We start from the raw sequence: 22,827 nt of genomic DNA on the forward strand, positions 1-22,827 counted from the left end.
TGTTCTTCCAGAGGTCCTGAGTTCAATTCCCAGCAACCATATGGTGGCTCACAACCATCTGTCATGAGATCTGGCGCTCTCTTCTGGATACATAATAAATAAAATAAATCTTTTAAAAAAAATCATTCTAGGGCTGGGGATTTAGCTCAGTGGTAGAGCGCTCGCCTAGCAAGCACAAGGCCCTGGGTTCGATCCTCAGCTAAAAAAAGAAAATGAAAAAAAATAATTCTAAAAGGAAAACACAGACTATAGGTAGGATTACAGAATGGGGAAGCCAGAGAATGATGTAAGAGTCCAGGAGATCAGCACCTAAGGACAGTAGCGAATTTAGAGGGACCAGATGAAGAAATGAGCAAGAAATTAACAGTGAGAGTGACTAAGGTAAGTCACTATTTGGGCAACGATGACAAGAGAGGAGTTTTTTAAATGACCCTCTAGTTTCTGGATAACCCAAGTAGAAAGGTGGTGAAGCAATTCCCCAGTCAGTAAAAAAATAAAGAAGTAATGGGTCTGGGGATCAAAATATGCACTACATTCTTTGAGACCTAAGGATGAGACCAGTGGAGAAATCCAATCAGCAAGATGTTTATTTGGGAAGTTTTAGACCTGGAGATGCCCAGAACAACTAGATATGAGGAGGAATGAAAAATGGCCTTAGACATGAATGAAATTAATGAGGAGGAGGAGGAGGAGGAGGAGGAGGAGGAACAGGAAGAGGAGGAGGAAGAGGAGGTGTTACCAGACAAGACTTAGAGTGGAGGGATCAGGACCCTAACCCAACCACATCATCTTTGACCTACAATTTGCCCTGCCTACAAGATGTGCTGGGGTAAAAGTGGCACAGAAATATGGGAGTGGCCAACCAATGACTGGTCCAGCTTGAGACCCATGCCATGAGAGGGAGCCCACCCCTGACACTGCCTGGAGGGCCAGGACCTAGAGGCTGGACAGCCCAGAGACCTAGGATAGAACCAAACATGACTGGCAAAAAAATAAAATAAAATATTCAATGAAATGATTCCTAGTGATATTCTGTTATACTCATAGATTGTTGTCTATCTAATTGCCATCAGAGAGGCTTCACTCAGCAACAGGTAAAAACAGACGCAGAGACTTACAGCCAAACCTTAGGTGGACCTCAGGAAATCCTGTGGAAGAGGAAGAAGGATTGTGGGAGCCAGAGAGGCCAAAGACCCCACAAGAAAACCAAAGAATCAACTAACCTGGGCTTATAGGATCTCATAGAGACTGAATTGCCAACCAGAAAGCTTGTATGGGATTGACCTAGGCCCTCTGCACATATGTTACAGTTATGTGGCTTGGTCTTCTTGTGGGACTCCTAACAGGAAGCAAAGGCTGTCTCTGACTCTGTTACCTGCTTTCGGGGACCCTCTCCTCCTACTGGATTGCTTCATCCAGCCTCAATAGGAGAGGACTTGATATGCCATGGCTGGCTGACATAAATGAGAGGCCTGCCCCTTTCTGAAGAGAAAGGAGGAGTGGATGGGAGGGGGGTTGGGGTGAGGGGCTGGGAGGGGAGGATGGAGGGAGGAGAAACTGTGATGTCTTTTTAAGAGGAGGAGAGAAAGAGACGGGTGGAACCCTGTAGAATACACACAGAGACTGAGAAAGAAAAGGGATAAGGAGAGAGAATGAGAATGGAGCAGGAATATGGGACTCTGAATTGGTCCCTCTGTCAATTGGGATGAGCCCACTGAAAGATGAAGGTGGTCTTTCACTTCATTAAAGATGTCAAGGAGGATGTGCAAACTCTGGTCCATTGTGTATAGGAAACAATGAAATGCTCTAGACTGGTGAAATGTCTTGTCCTATCTAAGTCAACTTGTGTTTCACACATTCTTTTTACTTCACCTACAATTATTCTATAAGTTTATGAATGTATGAAAATAAAAACAATTCAAAAATAATAAAGATGGAGCGGGAGAGAATGATACCTGGAAAGTCAAGGAAAATAAGGTGCTTCTGGTTTTTTGTTTGTTTGTTTGATTGGTTGGTTGGTTGTTTTTCATTTGATTTGGTTTTGTTTGGTTTTTCAAGACAGGGTAACAGTCCTGACTGTCCTGGAGCTCACAGAGATCCTCCTGCCTCTGTCTCCCACGTCCTGGGATTAAAGGCAGAAGTAAGTTTCTTAAAGAGAAAGAGCAGTCTCAGATGTGGATGGGAGGGAACCTCCCTGAGCCAGGCAAGAGAAAAATCACCTCTCAAGTCAGAATGAGCCAGCTGTAAATCACTGTCTGGTTTGTTAATGTTAATGGCACTCAGGGAGGAGAAAGGGAGAGGTGCTGGCTGAAGACACAGAGGTAAGCGCTCTCCAAAGTGAAAGGTCATTCACCCAGAAACACATGTGCCTTTTCCCCTGAAGGCCACAGGAACCTGGTGGCTCAATGCAGCCTGGCCAATCTGGGCTGCCTCTAAGCATCCATCCCTTCCAGCCTCCCAGTTATCAAAATACAAGCACCAGAGTCACTCTACTTCACACTCCTAAAGCCCCTAGGGACTGTCATGATCCCTTGGTAAGGTAGGGCTCAGCTTTGGCTTTTTATAGCATTCAGGTGAAAATGGAGTCCTTGTTAAAATTCTGATGGGATTTTTCTGTTCCCGCTATAGTTTGTATAAATAGAACGGGCAGGAACAGGTCACCAGAAAGTGGAGGTTCTTGGCTAAAGCTACCCTCACATTTTAAAAATAATCATATATATCGTGTTCATCAATAATAAAACTATATAAAGTCCTACTAATAGTTTTTGATCCAGTTTCAAAAGTGACACAAAACTTCTAAAGAAGAAAAGTACAATTCTGACCCCCTTTACACCCGGTTCTTAACCTTTTAACCTTTTTCTTTACTGTTTCACACTGAAGTGTTTCTCTTGGGGTTAAAATGCCCTCTGAGGAGCTTATATTCAGTCCCTGGTTTGTCTGGGTACTCGGTAGTTAGTTACACTGTCTCAGTGTCCTGTCTCCTTAAAGCCTACTGTTGGTCAAGAGAGATAGAGAGACTGCTTCAGTTTTCAGTCTAGACCTTGGAATCCTTGCTATTCCTTTCTCCACCCAGCAACTGGAAATTGAACCAGAGCCTAGTGACTTGTACATTAGTGCCTGTTTCAGCAGTGAAGCTTAGAAAGTCTGAGTCTTCTTAAGCCACAGCAGAAAGGAATACAATGGAAATTGTTTCTTTCAGGACCGTTTTGTGGTTAGTTAAGTGCAAACCGTTACCGGTTACAGGAGTCTCTTCTCCCAGTACTTCTTGTCACTGATGACTTGTTTTATAAAAGATCACTCGCAGACAGCCTCAGACACAAAGTTTGCCAAGAAGATGACTTGAAAAAAAGCTGGAATCTGTAGGTTGAATGGTAACAATCCTCCATGAAGCCCTGTTTGCTTCACAACATCCTAGATGCATATGAAGTTCCTGGTACCCCTCTACTCTCTCTTCCTCCCTCTCTCCTCTCTCTCCTCTCTCTCTCCCTCCCTCTCTCTCCTCTCTCTCCCTCCCTCTCTCTCTGTCTCTCACCATTTTTTGGAAAAGGTTAAGGCTATGCTTCATTTTATGTTAATTACCCCAATGCATAGTTTTACATGAACAATGTCAATGTGCTTCTATAAACAACAGCTAATATTGGTTTGCCATTTTCTGCAGTAGGAGTGCTTGAACTTGGAGCCTTGCACATGCTAAGCAGGAACTCTACCACTGAGCTGTGTCTCTCGCCCTCTTTCATTGGTTTTGAACTTCATGTAAATGTCATCCTACTCTGTAAACCATGTTTTACAATGCTGGCGTCACTCAAATCCATGTGTATCCATTTGGAAATATGGATGGCATTTCTCTTGATATTTTTTATTGGTAGATATTCATTGTACATGGTGTTGGGTAGACAATTCCTTTCAAGTATGTTATGTACTTTGACCATATCCACCTCCTCCTGCTCCCTCTCTTTAGGCTCCCTCCTCTTTCCCATCATCTCTTTCAGCTTTCATGTTAATATGTGTCAACAAAGAATTCTAAGAGTCAAAATGGAAAGAAAACATGGGAAGTTTTGTCTTTTTGCATCTGACCTAGTTCACTTCATGTGATAAACTCCAGCTTTATCCATTTCCCAACAAATGACATAAATTCACTCCTCTTTATGACTGAGTAAATTTCCATTGTGCATATATTTTCTTTCTCCATTTATCTGTTGACAGACACTGAGCCTGGGTCCTTAAACTGGCTATTGTGAACAGTACTGTAATAAGCATGCATATGCAGGTGTTTATGTGATATGCTGACTCAGAGTCTTTGAGGTATATGCCCAGAAATGGGTATGTATATTTTAAACATAATGTACTAGTTTCCATTGTATAAGTATACTATAATTTATTACCCATTCCCTATTAGTAGACAATTAGTAGGTTTTTCCATTTTTGTACATTATTTTTATTTCGCTATTACAAATAGGAAATATCATGGGTTTTCTTGGTGGCTTCATGTACTCACAGGTACATAGGCATGTGCATGTCTTCAGCCTTATAACACAATCCCCTCTCCTCTAGCGTTGAGACAGTTAATCCACACCAGCACATCAGCCCAGAGCCTCTTTCAGGCAGAAACAACCCTACTCCACCCAGGCCTGAGAAATACCCAACACCTTGGGGAAAAGGGTTCAAATTGCATAAATAGAATCACTATTATAAATTGAAAGGGAGCTCGGGGCAAAACTGAATGAGATGCTCTAAAGCGAATAAAGTGTCCTAGAGTGAGGCCCTGAATGTGAACGAGTGGGGCATTCTAAACAGCAGGAAATGGTAGAAATGTAAGAGGATGACCTAATATAAAGTAAATTGCCTTCTCTTGGCAAAATACTTTGACGCCAGAAAAAAAATCAATTGAAATAATTCAGATACTGTACTTGCCCATAAAAGCAGCCAACCTGTCAAACTCCTATGAATGCACCATCAGCTTGTACCCTGACTCAACATCACCTTCAGACAATTCCTAGTGACTCCTGGGAGGGTCCTTAATCACCATCTCTAAGCACACAAATTTATGAAAGAGAAACATTTTTGTCCCTGAATCACCTGCTCACTGTCTTGCTTATATGTATCAGTGCTGTTGTCTTTAACTACTGAAACATGGTATCTCTGATACGGTTTATGGAAACTACTAACTATGGCTGCCTCCTGGAAGAGCAGGGAGTCTGAGGTACAAAAGGAATGGTTGAAGATGGACACGTACTGTCTAGTCAGAATTAATCATTTTTAAGTGAAGCTAAAAATCCCCCCCTATTACCCCTAGGCACCTCTCTAAAAATGTCTTAGGCTATCTTGTCTGTTTTCTGTAAAGCCTGGCCTGGCTGCTTTGAAATGGACCCCAGCACCTGAAATCCCTCACAGAACCAATCATGGGGCTCATTAATTCACTCCTATATCTTCTCATCTTTCACTTCTTGAAGAAAAGAACATGTAAGTATTGGATTTTACTCAAGAGCCTCTGCCCCAGATGTGTACCTAGCGTAGTCACTGCTCAACAGTCCTTTGTCAACAAGTACAATGAAATTTTCCTCCTTCCGTCATTTCTAAATGAACCAAGGAGTTTATTCATTACTTCCACTGGTTTCATAGGTTGATGTTCGGAGAGATGGTGGAACAGCTCGTCTGTAGAACGCTTGCCTGACATGTACAAGGCCCTGGGCCTCCCAAGGAATCGGGAGAGGCAAGAACCCCTCAAAAATCAGTTTTACTCAGAAAAAGGAAATATTTAAATACTCAAAAAAATGGTTAAACAAACTTTATAAGGATATGAATTTTATACATTTGATTAGCATCTATAATAGGTTCTAAGCATACTCGGCCTGCTGCCTGGCACAACGTAGGTGCTTAATAAACATGCTGAATGGATGAGGGGTCTTTGCTAGGATGTATTCTCTGTACTAAAGAGAATCAAATAGCTCCTTTACTAAGTGTTTGCATTTCTTTCTCTCTTTGCTTCCATTGAGAGATGAATGTCCCTCAAAGGCCCAAGTGTTGAAGGTTGGTCCCAGATAAGGACACTACAGGGAAAAGGTAGAACATTCAGGATATGGAAGCTACTAGAAGAAGTCTGGTCATTTGTGAGCATGTCCTTACAGAGATATTAGGACCTGATTGTCTTCTCCTTTATCTTGCCTTTGCTTCCTGGCTACTGTGAGGAGAGCATCATCCTCTTCCCACACTCCCCCACCTTGATGCACATCCTCGCCATAGATCCCATGAACTATGCATCAGAACCTCCAAAACTGTAAGCCAAGATAAGCCTTTTCTCTTTGAAATTGGTTGCCACAGGCAAGGTAACTAACATAGAAGAAAATGTATGACATAAAATTTACCGTTTCAATCATTTTTAAGTGTATAGCTCAGTAGTGTTGACATGAATGTACATCCATTACCATCTATCTCTACTTAGAGGAGGGGTTCGAATTTTAGCCCCAATCTGCAAAATGTATTTGAGTAAAATAAAAAAGAGGCTTGTTTGCAACAGCAAGAAGACAGCGGTTGGTGTCCCCCTCTTCCTAATACAGGTTAGCACCTGCACTGGATCCCTTTGGAGACACTCGCTCCGCCTTTCCGTGCTTTGTTTTCTAGCTCTCTTCCCCACCCCCACTTTCCTACCCCTCTCTTTATACTTTCTTTCAGTCATGCATCTATCATCTACTCTCCATCTAAATTTAACTTTCTTGTCATGCTGGTGTGGAAGGGGCTGGAGTTTCTAGAACCCAAACCCATTCTTTTACATCTGACAGAAAGATGGTCTCCCGAGAATGCCAGGACTCTCAGGCTGAGGACGGTTCAGTTGCTAAAATGCTTGCTGTACAAGCATGCAGATTTGAGTTCAATCCTCAGCCGCCATTCAAAAGCTGGGCATAGTGGTGTGTTTATAATCCTAGCACTGAAGGGGGGGGGCGGGCAGAGACAAGAGGATCCTTGACTCTCACTAGCCAGACAGCCTAGCCTATCTGAGAGCCACAGGTCCCAATGAGGGACACTGTCTCCTTTTTTTTTCTCCTTTTCTTTTCTTTCCTTGTCTTTTTTTGGGGGGTGGGGGTGTCGAGACAAGGTTTCTCTGTGTAACAGCCCTGGCTGTCCTGGATCTCACCCTGTAGACCAGGCTGGCCTTCAACTCACAGAGATCTGCCTGCCTCTGCCTCCCTAGTACTGGGATTAAAGGTATGTGCCACCACCGCCCAGCTAGACCCTGCCTCAAAAAAAAAAAAAAAAAAAACAAAGTGCCTAGCTCCTGAAGAATGACATCTGAAGTTGACCACTGACTTACACACACACATACACCTGCATACTCATTAACACGCATGTGTACACAGAGAGAGTGAAAGTGAGAGAATATTTGCACTATTAAAAGCTGCATAATCCAGTAAATAAAGCAGAATAATTTTTCTTTCATTTCATCTGCAAAGCATCCATCAAGCCATGCTCTTCTTCCTCTCTAAGCACATTATTTGGAGCAATCAATTGCAGAAATATTTGCATCTAGACTATTTGTGACTCTAATGTCTAATACCTAGACATGAATAATGGAGTATGTGTGTGTGCATGTATGTACATGTGTGTGTTGTGTGTGTGTGGTCAAACCAACCCAGACTGTACAGCATTCTGCCTGCAAGCCTGGGGTTGCTTACTCATAGTTGGTTGGTTTGTTGCGTTTTGTTTCTTATTTTTTGTTTTGTTTTGTTTTGTGTTTTTCTTTTTTCTTTTTTTTTTTGGGGGGGGGGGTCTTTATGTAGCCCTGGCCATCCTGGAACTTGCAGAGATCCACCTGCCTCTGCCTCCCAAGTACTAGGATTAAAAGTGCGCACCATTGGGGCTGGAGAGATGGCTCAGTGGTTAAGAGCACCAACTGCTCTTGCAGAGGTCCTGAGTTCAATTCCCAGCAACCATATGGTGGCTCACAACCATCTGTAATGAGATCTGGTGCCCTCTTCTGGCCTGCAGTCAAACATGCTGTATACATAATAAATAAATAAATCTCTTTAAAAAAAAAAAGAAAAAAGTGTGCACCATCATTGCCCAACATGAGGAAAATATTTTTAACAGACCATTCAAATGAGACATCCAGGCTCAATCTTCTAATTGATCTTTACCAATCCACCAGTAAAAGAACAAGTAAACTGACATTCTAGAACAGAAATAAGGCTCTTGACTTTGTTGACTCAATAAAAAGAGCACAGCACAGCATTCCCTGACCAAGTCCTGATTCAGTTGATGCTAATGTGAGCTCTAAAGGGAGAGCCTGATCCATGTGACATGTGACAATCATCCTGAGAAACTGAATCAATGGATGAGCTCCCTTGGGACAAGGACCACTGTATCTTTATCCCATCCCAAACTACCTCTTTTGCTACAAACTTCTAGCAAATTTTTCTGAACACAGTGGAGTTCAAATACATTTCTTTGTCCTGCACATGAACCCATAAATGTTGCACCCAAATCACAAAGCACCTTGCCTAATCTTCATCTCTCCCTAGTTACTTATGTTTGGGAACTACTGAGGAGGGAGGGTCTCACTGAGACTGTGTTTACTTATTGCATGTAGACATACATTTAACAGATATGCATAGTGATTTATACCACATATAAAAACCACTCGGGGGGCTAGGAAGACTTACCAAGCAGTCAAGTGCTTTCCAAGCAACAAGACCTAACTTCTATCCCTAGTACTCACATAAAAAGCCAGGCACAGTGGCATGTGCTTCTCCAGCACTGGAGAAGCAGGGACAGGAAGGTCCCTGGGGCTTGCTGGCCAGCTAGCCTAACCTAGTTAGTGAGCCCCAAGTCCCAGAGGGAGGTCCTATCTCAAAAGCAAGACCAGCAAGATGGTTCAGCTAGTAAAGGTACTTGCTACTCAAGCCTGATGACCTGAGTTCAATTCCTGGGACCCACATCAAAGTGGACTGAGAAAACTGATTCCATGGAGTTTTGCTCCTACCTCTCCACCTACAGTGTGGAACGTGCAAGCATTCCCCACAAACAAATGAATGTTAAAAAGAGAAGATGCATGGTTCCTGAGGAAGGACATCTATGGTCAACATGGTCAACCTATGGTCTGTGCACATAGACACAAAAGACCCTGTGTGCCTCCATGGGTTTGTCTATAAACAGGACTATCTTAAGTTTAATTTTTTAATCAACAAAGTCAAGAGCCTATATGTATCTTAGAAATTAAACAATCTCTGCCCTGCAGGAATGTGGGACCTTCTCCTGTCTACATAGGGGTTGCCCCCTCTTTTTTTCCAGAGCGCTGCCCATATCGTAAGATTAAAACCAATAGAACTAGCCAGGCAGTGGTAGCACACACCTTTAATCCCAGCAATCAGGAGGTCAAGGCAAATGGACCTGTGAGTTTGAGGCCCGCCTGGTCTGTAAAGGAGTTCCAGGACATCCAGAGCTGTTACACAGAGAAAACCCATCTTGAAAAACCAAATAATAGTAATAATAATAATAATAATAATAATAATAATAATAGAATAAAAATCAATAGAACTATTTCCCTTTTAGGCCAACTCATTCTTCCTAGGTACAGACTTTATGACACTCACTACTTTTTGCTACATTGAACACTGATTTGCTTATTAATATATATTAGTATGTATTTATTTTTTCTCTACCCAGAATGTAAGCTTCTCCACTTTGTCCAGCATTGTACCTGATGTCCAGCCCATGAGCTCCCACAAGAGATTCACAACCATGTCCTTTGTGTCTCTAAAACTTCAGTATCTACAACATGGTGCAAAATGATGACCAAAAACACAGCAAAATATGCAAAATGCGTGGGCCACCTTAATTCTTTAATGTAGAATGGAGACTCTAGAGCAGCGGTTCTCAACCTTCCTAATGCTGATGCCCTTTAATACAGTTCTTCATGTTGTGGTGACCCCCAACCATAACACTATTTTTGTTGCTACTTCATAGCTGTAATTTTACTACTGGTATAAATCATAATGGAAATGTCTTTGTTTTCCAATCATCTTAAGTGACCCCTGTGAAAAGGTAGTTCAACTCCCAAAGGGGTCATAACCCACAGGTTGAGAACCCCTGCTCTAGAGGTATTTCTTTCTTTCTTTCTTTCTTTCTTTCTTTCTTTCTTTCTTTCTTTCTTTTTTTAAATTTGGGGAATCAATATATTGTCTTTTTTCCACCTGCCCCAACAGATTCCATGGAGACAATGCATGTGGGTGAGTTCTCAAATTGGAGCCAGAGTTTGAATCCCTTATTCACTGCCCAAGAAATTTAACAAATTATATGAGTTTTGTGAGTCTTGAGCCCCTCTACTATGAAATGGGAATTTAAAATAATAATAGTAATATCTACCCATGAAATCTCAACAATTTGGTTACATAAACAAGACCCAAAGAATAGCCCCAGCAGTCAATATGCCACATGGATGGGGGAAACTGTACAGAGTGACACCCCCTGATAAGGAGCTACTGAGAAAGGGAGAATCAGTTTTCTCCAGGGACTAGCCCCCGATAGGTTACTCAAACCCAAGTGGTCAGTCCTAAATACATGTGTATATGAGCACCACTAAAGAGACTCATAGGGTGTGTGTGTGTGTGTGTGTGTGTGTGTGTGTGTGTGTGTGTGTGTGTAACAATAATTAAAGATGAGATCATGAGTCCACGTGGGGTGACATGGGAACAACCAGAGTGGAGAGAGGAAGAGTGGAGGAAATTGTGTCAATACGGTACTCACATATGAAATTCTCAAAAAAATGTATAATAATAGGAAGATCAACTACATAGAGTTATTGTAAACAATGAATTAATAAGCATATATAAAGCTTTAAGATGAGTACCTGGTGTCAAGTTTAGCTGTTATTTGAGTGGGAACTTTGATTTTTTTTTTTTTAATTTAGATAGAGCATCACTCTATAGCCCATGCTTGCTTCAAACTCTCTATGTACCCCAGGCTGGCCTTGAACTCACTGCAATTCTTCTGCCTCAGCCTCCTAAGGGTTGGGACTAAAGGAAGGAATCACCATGCCTGCTTTATAGATTGGCTTTTTTACAAAACTGGGGAAAGAGTGAAGCATATACAAATTCTGTGAACTGATGCCAGAAAATTAACAAAACAGCAGAAACAACCCTGAACTAAAACCCAAAATATTCAAAAAGCAAAAGGTTTCCTAAGCTGTAAAGTGATACTCCTGCCTTTCTGCCCAAATGACCATGTGATTATCCTCATCTGAAATACAGCTTGTTCTTTTTGGAGGCCCTGAGCTCTGTGCAGCACTGTCCAACAAAACTTTCTCTAATCTTGGGAACCTTCACCATAGTCTGCATGGTCCAAAACAACAGCCAGCAGCCAAGTGTGGCTGTTGAGTATCTGCAATGTGGTCCATGCAGCTAAGGAAATGAAGCGTTGAATTTACTTACCTGTGGTTCTTCTCTACCACAAATGGTGGTATAATTCTGAGGAGTTTGATAATCAAGCTCCTGGATTTGGTCCTTGCCTGCATTCCAGCTCCTATGCTGCTCCTCTCCTCACCTCAGAAACCGGCTCTCAGGAGGCCATACTGCTTTCCCACACCTCCAGGGCTCTGCCAATGTCAACCCCCTTGCTGAAATAGCATTCCTTATCCACACTTCGAAACCTGTGTTCAGATTTCATTTCCTAGGGACAACTTTCTCTACTCCCCCACTCCCCACCCCATCTAACCCCACCCCCACCCCCTGTGAAGAGCTACCTTCATCTCCTCATATTCCTCTGGATCTACTTCTTTCTCCACCCCCACCTCCACTCCCCTCCCCACACCACCACCACCACCACCACCACCACCACCACCACCCCACCACCCCACCCTCCCACCCTGCCACCCCACCTTCCCACCCCTGAAACAGGGTTTCTTTGTGTAGTTTTGGAGCCTGTCCTAGAACTTGCTCTGTAGGCCAGGCTGGTCTTGAACTCACAGAGATCCCCCTGCCTCTGCCTCCCAAGTGCTGAGAGTAAAGGCGTGCACCACCACCGCCCAGCCTCTGGGTCTATTTCTGTGGCTGCTCTGTCATTATGTAGTTGTAAGTGTTATCTGTGGCACTAACATCTGTATGAACTTTGAGGGCTAGGTCTTACTCATTTGTCATTGTAGTCCTGTGTGCCAAGGCATCATATAATACATGTGTTTATTCTAAGTATTTTCTGATTAACACATTAAAATTTAAATATGCACAATGTTCCATTAAAATAATTTTCAAAGCACAACCACTTCATGACCATGAAACCTCCTGGGACTAAAGTCTATTATAAAGCAAATTTTAAAACAATAAAAAGGTCTTGATCAGTTAAAGGCTGAGCATGATGATGTACACCTTTGCTCCCAGTACTTCAGAAGAAAGGCAGGCAGATATCTGTGAGTCTACATAGTGAGCTATAGGCCAGTTGGAGCTACATAGTGAGACCCTGTCTTAAAAAAAAAGAGAGAGAGAGAGAAAGGAAGAAAGAAAGCACTTCAGTACAAACCAAAGAAATAAAATGTTCCCTGGAACAAGACTTACTTAGAGCTATCTGAATATCTCTTGAACTTCAGAAATTGGTCTTGCCATTAATCTGCTCCCAGCACCTGTGTTGACTTTTCTCAAAGACCAGAAAAAGGTTTAGAAGATAGAGGATATGATTTAAGACTCCTCGTTGACAAAGTCATATTAGAATTTGGAGTAATCGATTCTTGCTACTCCGTATACTCAATCCAACCTCCAAGAAAAGAATAATTAAAATCTTATCTAACATGGCAAATAATGACTTTGGATGATATGTGACTATTCAGTGGCATATGCTACCCAAAAAGAATTGGGAGTTTCCCTTACTCCTTGCCAAGCTTTTGTGCAAGAAATCCTTCTTTGATATCTCATTCAGCATCTGTTACAATATTAACCTGGACTCATAGTCACAGTAGTTTCTTTTTTTTTCTTTCATCATGATTTCCCAACTAATCTGTTATTTGTATTCCCACACAAGTATCCCCATAACTAGAATTGGCTCTGGATGGATACATTTATAAGCCCAGTTTTTATGAGGTATTTCCCAGGAACCAAGGCTCTGGTGGATGTGTGTTACAAATGTGTGTTTTGCCTGCCATCCAGGAAATTCTAGTTCAATAATGAAACAATTGTCACGGCCAGAGACACATTCTGCTGTGCACAGCCGTGTGCAGAAAGAACATGAATCCGAGATACTTCATCTTTGTGTCTGATAGAATTGGACTTCTGCTTTCTTATCATTTGGTGGTTTTGTTTTCTTTCAAAAGAACAAGCAGCACTTTTCAATACAATGACCTGACTTAACAAGTCACCAAACCCTTTAGGGCAATAGGATCATTAAGATACATCTCTTGCCAGGTGGTGGTGGCACACACACACCTTTAATCCCAGCACCTGGGAGGAAAAGGCAGATGGATCTCTGTGGGTTCAAGGCCACCCTGGTCTACAGAGCAAGTTCCAGCACAGCCATGGCTGTTACACAAAGAAATCCTGTCTCGAAAAGCAAAAAAGAAAAAGACACAACTCACATTTTCCCACAACATTTTAAATAGACTTTAAACAACCTTTTCTTTAGTTTTCCCTTTCCTTTGCCCAAAATATATCTCATACAATTATAATAGAATATGTTTCTAAAAAGAGATAAAGATCTGAGTTCTCTTTGGGGCTTCTAATGAATAATATGAGATAAGCATCTTTCCTTAAGATATCTTAAATTTAAATATAGAAGTATCAATTTTAGCTTCCTTATAAAATCCACCCATCTAGAACAAATGCTGGTTTAATTCTAGAAGTTGCTCTCTCTATGTTATTAGAATTGCCCATAAATTATATTAATATAAAATGCACTTGTTTACAAAATGTCGATTGATGCTTGAAAAGGGAAGATCTGGTTTTCAAAGATGATGTTATGAGGTTAAAAAATGAAGATGGTGACCTTAGGTCTCTCGAGATTTGTAAGCCCAGCATGCCATCCGTCTCAATAATGCCTAACAAGAGTGCCAACAGGACAGAAACAGCCATGGTGAGCAGGCGCTTGCAGCTGACAGTGATTGCTATATTTGAGGTGATGGGGAACAGCATTTCCATTAGTTCAAGTGAAATACAATGCCCTGCCAACTCTGGGTATCAGTATATTCAATCCCCCTGCTGTGTGTGTCCATTTTCTGTTGCTGCAATTAAAAATCAGTCGATACAAAGTCAAAATGTTGTTCATTCTTCCCCTATCCCTTGCCCTGTCACTATGTTTCCAGCTTCACCGGAAGAACATGTCACTATGGTAACCAGTCCCTCTGATGCACAGACCAAGTCAACCTCTCTAGTCAGATTGCCAAGCAGGCAAAATGGAATCAGAAACCTGGATGGAGAAGCCACAAATCCCATTGCCCTCTCTCACTAAGTAGGGTCAGCCAATACCAGACATGGGATACCAGTCTTGTTCTAAAATTAAGGGAGGAAATTGAAGAATGTCCTTCATTGTCAGCGCTCACCAGTCATTATTAGCAGTTCTCCCCAACACTTCAGCTAGCTACCCATCGTTTCCATTTTAAAGAAAGCAGAACATAGATAAAATAACACCATTAATCTGAAAACAGTTCTAAAGTCCCACTTGTGAAAAATAATTATGCTTCCTCTTGTTTTCCTGCTTCTCGGCCAAACCCCGTAACATCTTGTGCATCCTTACAAAGTTGCAGAGTTCCACCTGGGTCAGGCCACGCTAATAAGAGCCTTGTCAGGAAGCAGGTGGGATGCCTGTAAGCACCAACATGCCCATGCTTAAAACTGGAAGCCCTAGTCCTTCACAAGAAGCTACACAACAAATGTCAAAATGGACACTCACTCTCTCTTTCCCACCTCTCCTGCTCACCTCCTAAATGTGAAATGGCCTCCTGGAACATACCCACTACTTGTCATTCTTACAGGGTTGGTTGTTGGTGGTGTTGTTGTTGGTGGTGGTGGTGGTGTGTGGAGTGTACATGCGTGGGTGTTTTCAAATTAACAATTTCTTTTGAACAACCTCAACACTTTTGTAAATCAAAGTACATTGCTTCTCTCAGATATTATTTTAAAACATCAGTGAACTTCATGGTGATATGAGACATTAAGAATCTCTTTATGTCTTGGCTTCAAAGCATATTTGCAAATATTAGCACAGTTGTCAACTACTCACTAGTTGAAGAGAGTGACATATGAAGAGAGAAGCAAGGTCTAAAATCTGCACATCTTCCCAGGGTGCAGCCATCATAGAAAAGAATCCAGTCCCCTCCTCACAGCCACATTAGAGCATATCATATCGAACAGTATTTCTAGTGGGCTGATAAGACAGAGTGGTTTCCAACATATAAATCCCGCAGGATTTACAAATTGCATCACATAAGCAGACTTTTCTATACATGTGATAATATTCAAATATCAAGCGTTATTAGCAAATATTTTCCTATTATCTGTTTTATATATTTAAAACCTTGAGTGTTTTTATATAAACCTGAAAATAATATTTTTTTTCCTTCTGATAGACCCGCTCCGGTGACACTTTTTTGTGCTTATTAGACTGGTGATATTCACTGCAAACAGTCACTTCTGTCAACCACTTTTCCAGAAGAAGAAATAAAGGACTGTAAAGGAATGCTACTGGATAGCCGCTTTGGGCTATACTATAAGGCAGGGGCTGTAATTTATTGATGTTTATATCACCAATAACTACACCATGACTTTTATGGTGTATTTCTAAGTAAATGTTTCTGGGGTTCATACGGCCTTCTGTGGGAGTCACCCCCCACCCCCAGTTTCCCTTGATGGAATCAGTTCAACATATAAAACAAAGATTAAAACTCGGAGCCAGTTACCCCTGACACATCACCCTTAAAGAGCTTCCTCCAGAAACAACATTGGAGATTCCCTTCCTTCCCGGAGACTGATGAAGCATTAGTCTGGATTTGGGGGGGGGGGGGGGGGGGAGGATGGCCCAGGAGATGCCAAGCGAATCTGGATAGACAAGAGCAAGACAGCAGGTGAGCAAAAGAGAGTGAAGCCCTTACCACAACCTAATCTATTACAGCTATGGAGAGACAAGTTCTGCCCACTCCAAGGCTCAGTTAGGCCTGGCGAACTGAACCACTCAGAACCAGGAGATGCCATCGCCTGTGGCCACCAGGAGAGGCGAGGGGTTGCAGGGCCTACCTAGAGGCGCCAGGCTCTCTGCAGCGCCACGCCTCGCGGCTCGAGCTTACCTTTCCGGATGAGGGCGGCGATCTCCGGGTCGAAGCCCTGCCGGTGGCACTTCCTCCAGAGGCCCATGTTGGTGGAGTTGTATTGCCGGCTGCACTCGTCCGCCGGGCTCATGGCGAACAGCTGCCGGCGATTCCGGGCCCGGAGGAGTTTGCCCTCCCAGCGGTCCAGGCGCGAGCGGCTGGCGCGCAGAGGCAAGTTGTTGTTGTTGTTGTAAATGAAGCCGGGGTCGACCCGGCGGGTGTTGAAGGCCTTGCACCTGTCCCTGTGCTTCCTGGCGTCCGTCTCGTACCAGTGGTCGGAGCAGATGGCCACAGCCAGCATGCCGAGGGCGCAGAGCGCTAGCGATAGCCCAGTGTAGAGCAGTAACCTTCCGGCAGCCATGCCTCCGCTTGGCGGCTACACCATGGGCATGATCCGCCGCAGCCTCGCCTTCCCTCTGCTCGCCCGGAACAAAGCGGCGGGCGGCTGAGCTGGGGGTGGGGACTGGAAGGGATCTGCGCCGCGGCGACCCCTTGGCCCCCACCTGCGGGTACGGAGCCGGGAGACTGCGGGGATCGGGGCGGGCAGCCTAAAAAGTTCTGATCCGGAGAGACTCCCGCGAGGTCCTGGGCATCCTCCGGGCTGGTGCAGCCTCCTCCGGCGGTGGCGAACTCAACACCGCTACTTCCCACCGCTCTGGAGGGTTAGGACAGTCGGCGCGCGGTCCGACAACCGCAAACTAAATACCAAGTGCTCTTGACCGCGGCGGGGTTTGCTGGGGTTTCTCGGTGCTAACCGGAGTGACTGTCCTGGCTTCCTGGGAATGATAGAGAGGGCGTGTGAGGACGCGGCACTCCGCCGAAGGAATGGATCGCGCCAGCGCCCGGCTGCCCTGGATCTCGTTCCCCCGGACTCTCCCCTTTTCGATCTGAAGCCGAAGGCCGGGGATGCGCGCCCAAAACTGTTCTTCCTCTCCCCGTTAGGTCTTTTCAAAGCCTCGGTCTTCTGATCACCAGTAGGTCCTTGGCTCCTGCCGGCCCACGCGTGCTCTCAGAGGTGAGCTGCCCGAGGACGCACGGTCTCTGACAGCCTTTCCCCGCAAGCTCCCGGGTGGCCTGCCTCTGGCCTCGCCATTCAGACTGCCTAGCTTTGGGGCAGCGGGGACACCCAGGCGGCGTTAGGCGACTAGTCCCGGCCCGGGGGTTGCAGAGCCTGGGCGGCAGCTGACGGGCGCTAGGGGCGGGCTGCACAGAGGAGGGCGCACCCCCGGCTCTCGGAGCTCCTTCAATACCATGGACAGGTCGCTCAGGGATGGCGTGCAGCCGGCCCAGCCGCCAGCCTCCTTGGTGTCATTCCGCTCTTTCCAGCGCCTTCTTCCTGGAGTGTGTACACCCAGCCTCCTCCAAGATCCCCTCTGCCTCACTTCACCTGGCCTCCCGCAGCCCCGCGTGGGAGCTGCCCGGGTGCTAATCAAATGCTGCGGGCACGAAGAAAACCCAGGACCCGGCTGCTCGAAGCAACCCGCCCCCTTCTCCGCCACCTGAGCCCAAGCAGTCCAGCACCCGCTTGCTCTGGCCAGCTGGGGTCAGCCGCTCTCAGATTGCACCATTTTCTTCGCAGCCCACCCAGGCGACGAGGCGCGGGGTCCCTTCGGCCTCGTGCGGAGGATCCCGTCCCGGCCTCGGCGTCCCGCGATCCGGCTCCCCGCACTGTGGTGAATGGGGCGAGGGGGGGGGGGGGGGGGAGCCTGAGTGCCTGGGCTTACCCTCCCTATCTCCTCCTCCAGCCGCGGAGGCTTCCGGGCCTCTCAGGCTTAGCCGACGCCCGCGAGGAGCGTGAGCCTAGCCTGCGCCCCAGGGGCTCCAGAAATCGCATTGCCCGGGTGTGGGCGCCCGAGGAAGCCGCTGTCACTCGCTCGGCCTCTAGGCGCTGCAGCCTTGGCTAAAACCCACAGTCGAGAACACGGAGCGCGCAGCCAAAAGCTAGTGATGTCATCCGTGCAACGTGAGCCTCATCTCTTATTTTTCTAGCCTTCTTAAAGTTGAACCGCACCATTTCCCAGGCACGAAATGTCTGAGCCTTATTCTTTGGCCAGGCAAGTCAATGGTGTCTAGGTAGGTATGCACTCCATCACATCCATATTTATGCACATATACATATATGTGGCATGTAGCATGTTTACGTGTTTTATTATAAATTTAGGCTTGGTGCCCATGTCTCCTGTTTCTCTTTTGACCGTGGAAAATTCCCTTAAATTCGCCACAGTTCTTTAAAGAAAAGAATGCTTAGAGAACCATCTTTAACCAGCGCTGAATGAACCCCTGCGCCCCGGGTTTCGGCCGCTAGTGTCTCCTGTTCGTTTGATCTTTGTGTCGTCCACCCCACCCCCCAAAGACATAAGCACTACCTTGCTAGCTACTGGCATTTCCACCTGGAGCTGAGCAGAGAGCAGCCGCAATGCTCGGCCAGCCCTAAGCCAGCGCCTGACACAACACACACACACACACACACACACACACACACACACACACACACACACACACACACACACACACACACACACACCTGCCCTGACTCTTCAGCAAGAAAAGGAGACAACTAACTGATCCGTTCAAGACCAGAAGAGAATCGCAATGGGGTGGAGAGGGCAGTTGTAGATACATTGGAGGAGATGGAGAGTCAAAGCAACCTCAGTATAGGGTTTGTCATGATCTCTATCTGTGACTGCTGGATTTAACCTCTGCGGGGCCTCTCTGAGGTGGAACCGGACTCAGACCTCGAAGGGGTGGGCCCCAGCCATCGGATCCATCCCCACCCTACCCCGCCCCCTGCTTCTCTCACAGGAGACAGCGCCGCAAAGGCTGGGAGCCTCCCACCGGGCTCCACACACTACGGTTTTCATTCTAAAGCTCACCCTTGGTTTTCACCCTCTCTCCAAAGTCCAGGTCCCCCATTGCGGGCTAAAGAGCTGCCCTAGGGGAAAGAGAGTGCCCTGGGCACCCAGCCTTGCACAGGACTTGTGAGTCGAAGTGAACGCACCTCCACCATATTCTTTTTGTCTTTTTTTTTTTTTTCTTGCCTGCATTTTGAAAATCGCGAACAAGGCGTTTCAGTGCCCTCTAGTGGGGGAGGGGCGTGCCTCGTTTTTTGTGAGCCTTGAATTCTGTGAAGGGATTTACTTCATGAAGAGAAAGTCCTTAGGATGCCCGCTTGTTTTTTGGGTGCTTGGCTGATCTAGAAGTTGCAGGCACGTGCTCTAGTCCCCATCACCCTCAGAGTTCCCTGGGATGCCCTGGTAGGGCTGAGCAACTTTGGCCACGGTGTCTTCTCACCTTCCTCTCGCATCCATTCTCCTACTTATGCCCTTGAAAACAGGGATGCATTTGGCATACACGCAGACACCTTAAATTTCTAAAGCTATTTCTTCCCGAAGGCAGAGCGGAAGTGCTTTTGAACTGAGGGCTCCTGCAGATGACAATAGAAGGAAGCTAAACCTACAAGGTCAGTGGGAAGTCAAGGCACAATTAGCACTGTAGCCCAGGTCTCTTGGTTCCCTCTCCAGTCTTCAGCACCAGTTCAGAATCTTTGGCAGTGCGCATGTACAAAGGCACAGGCGTTGCTCTTTTCAGCCACTCCCCCAACAACCCACCCTCAGTCCATTCTTGCTCCACTTTTTAGCTTGTCCCCTAGCTTTAGGTCTGCTTTCAAGGATGTGCCTTGTTCATCATCCCGTGGTCCTCAGTGTTTGAGGCCCAGCTTAGGAAGGGGACCTAAGTGGGATACTGCCCTCCCCTTTCCTGAACATCACTAACATTCTATTTTGTCCTTTGTGAAAACACAAACATCCCACAGGTGATGTTGGTTGGTACCCTCCTTTTCAGTGTAATTGTTTTGAGCAGCTATATAGCCATATATTATGGGGATGACACTCAAAAGTTGATGCGGGTCTTCATTTAAACAGCATATCTTTTTTGTTGTTGTTGTTGTTGTTTTTGGCTTTGGGGGTTTTGGGGGTTTTGTTTTTGTTTTCAGTTTTTTAGATAGGTTTTCTCTGTGTAGCCTGGCTGTCCTGAAACTCATTCTGAAGACCAGGCTGGCCTCAAACTCAGAGATCTGCTTGCCACTGCCTCCCAAGCACTAGGATTAAAGGTGTGCACCGCCACCACCTGACTTAGATAGCATTATCTCTTAGTTGTTGTTGTCTTTGTGTGTGTGCTCTGCTGGGAACCAAACTGATGTACATTCTATGCAGGTGTACATCCCTGCCTTATTGTTCTATTGCTGTGAAAGAGACTCCATGACCAAGGCAACTCTTAAATTAATAAGAGAAAGTTAATAAAAGAAACGTGCTTACAGTTCCAGAGGTTTAGTTCATTATCATCACGATAGGAAGCATGGCAGTGTGCAGGCAGACATGGTGCTGGAGAAGTAGCTGAGAGTTCTACATCTTGATCCACAGGCAGCAGAAAGAGAAAGCCACTAGAACTAGCTTGGGGTTTTGAAACCTCAAAGCCCAGCCCCAGTAATATACTTCCATCTACTCTAACAAGGCCACAGCCCCTAATCCTTCTCAAGTAGTGCCATTTCCTGTTGATTAAGCATTCAAATATAGGAGTGTCTAGGACCATCCTTGTTCAAATGACCACATTATCACACACACACACACACACACACACACACACACACACACACACACCACTTTTTTTTTCAATTTTATTTTTGAGACAATATATTATTAAATTACCCAGGCTGGCCTTGAACTTACAGTCTTCCTTCCCCAACCTTCTAGGTGCTGAGATTGCAGCTATTAGCTACCACAGTCCACTATGATTTACTCCTTTTAACTCTATGATCTAGCTTCAAATTCCTCTACCCTGTTAGCTACAACATCTCTTTTTTTTTGTTTTGTTTTATTTCTTCCTGCTCATACTAACACTTTCCTAAAGTCATAAAACCTCAAAATCAGAAGTGAGAGTCAAACACAAAATGATGCACAAATCTTGGGAAAGTTTCCCAGAAAGTGAATGGCCAGCTTCTGCTCACATACTTGACACAACAAAGAAGTGCGTCTCTGGGCAAGCAGCCCACTCCATTACTGGGTGATCCGGCTGGTCAAATAGTTCTTTATACTGAGTCAGATTCCCTATCTCTCCAACTTCCAGCCATTGACTCTTACGTTTGCCTTTAGAAGCCCGGGGATGGTATTGGATCCATCTTCCATATAGCCATCCTTCTCATACTTCATATTAGCCATCATAAAGCCACTTTTTCTCCATAGAAAGGGAGCTTAGACAGTGTCCATTTACCCATTCTTTCCCTGTGCTGCATCCAATGGTCAGGTGTACAGCAAGGAAGGAAATCTGGCATTTACATGAGTGATATAGAATTCTAATGCATCCCACTTCTCCTTGCAGGAGCCCACAAGTCATCATCTTCTTATGCTCTCTTAGGATTACTGATTTTCAGTTTGTGGAATCCACTTTTTTTTTTAAATTAAGAACTCTGTTTACTTAGACACATACCTTTGATTGAAGCAATGTTCATACTCTGCCAGCTTTTTCTAAGTCAGCAACAGAGGTTGAGACATCATCAGATACTCTCTTCATTTCCTGAACACAGTACACCTAGAGCAGAGATACTTTCCTACACTTGCCTCATACCTGTTCTGGTTAATTTTTATGTCAACTTGACACAAGTTAGGGTCATTTGGGAAGAAGGAATTGTAATCAAGAAAATATCTCGGGCCTCGCGGTGGTGGCGCATGCCTTTAATCCCAGCACTCAGGAGGCAGAGGCAGGCAGATCTCTGTGAGTTTGAGGCCAGCCTGGTCTACACAGTGAGATCCAGGAAAGGCACAAAGATACACAGAGAAACACTGTCTCAAAAAGGAGGAGGAGGAGGAGGAGGAGGAGGAGGAGGAGGAGGAGGAGGAGGGTGAGGGCTGGAGAGATGGCTCAGCAGTTAAGAGCACTCTGGCTGTTGTTCCAGAGGTCATGAGTTCAATTCCCAGCAACCACATGGTGGCTCCCAACCACCTGTAATGAGATCTGGTGCCCCTCTTCTGGCATGCAGCCAGAACATTGTATACATAATAAATCTTTTAAAAAAAAAGAAAAAGAAAGAAAGAAAGAAAGAAAGAAAGAAAGAAAGAAAGAAAGAAAGAAAGAAAGAAAAAGAAAATACATCTATAGAATTGGAATATAGGAGTGAGGTAACCCAAATCCAGAAGGACAAACATGTTAAGTACTCACTCATAAGTGGATTCTAGATAGAAAGCAAAGAACAATCAGACTGTAACCCACAGAACCATAAGGCTATATATATGGCACGGAGGACCCTAGGATGACTGTTGCTTATAAGATTTGGTATTGCTCAATTACTGAGCAACCCTCAATGAAACATTACACTATAAGGACAATGAAATTCTTCATTGGGTTTCTGAGCGCTGAGTGTGCCCTGTAGCTGCAGCTGAAGCCCAACATGGCAGAGACCTATTGGGCCTGCGTGAAAAACTCCCCACTTCTGATGCCAATGGGGATTGAAAGCCCAATAGGGCCAGCTTTGGCAAGCATTAACGTAAGCCTAGGAACTGCAGCCATGT

The 22,827-nt window shown here is 44.9% G+C and overlaps 1 protein-coding gene across 1 annotated transcript in view; it reads right to left on the bottom strand.

Moving 5' to 3' along the window:
- The window catches only part of Tmem178b (transmembrane protein 178B), a 386,876-nt gene extending 368,672 nt beyond the window's left edge, over positions 1-18,204 (bottom strand). The window contains exon 1 of the mRNA XM_036180393.1: positions 16,247-18,204. Coding sequence (XP_036036286.1) covers positions 16,247-16,628 — 382 coding nt within the window. The 5' untranslated portion in view covers positions 16,629-18,204. The remainder of the gene's footprint in view (positions 1-16,246) is intronic.
- Positions 18,205-22,827: the final 4,623 nt, after the last annotated feature.

The sequence above is a fragment of the Onychomys torridus genome, chromosome 3, assembly GCF_903995425.1.
Source record: "Onychomys torridus chromosome 3, mOncTor1.1, whole genome shotgun sequence".
NCBI classification, from domain to species: domain Eukaryota; kingdom Metazoa; phylum Chordata; class Mammalia; order Rodentia; family Cricetidae; genus Onychomys; species Onychomys torridus.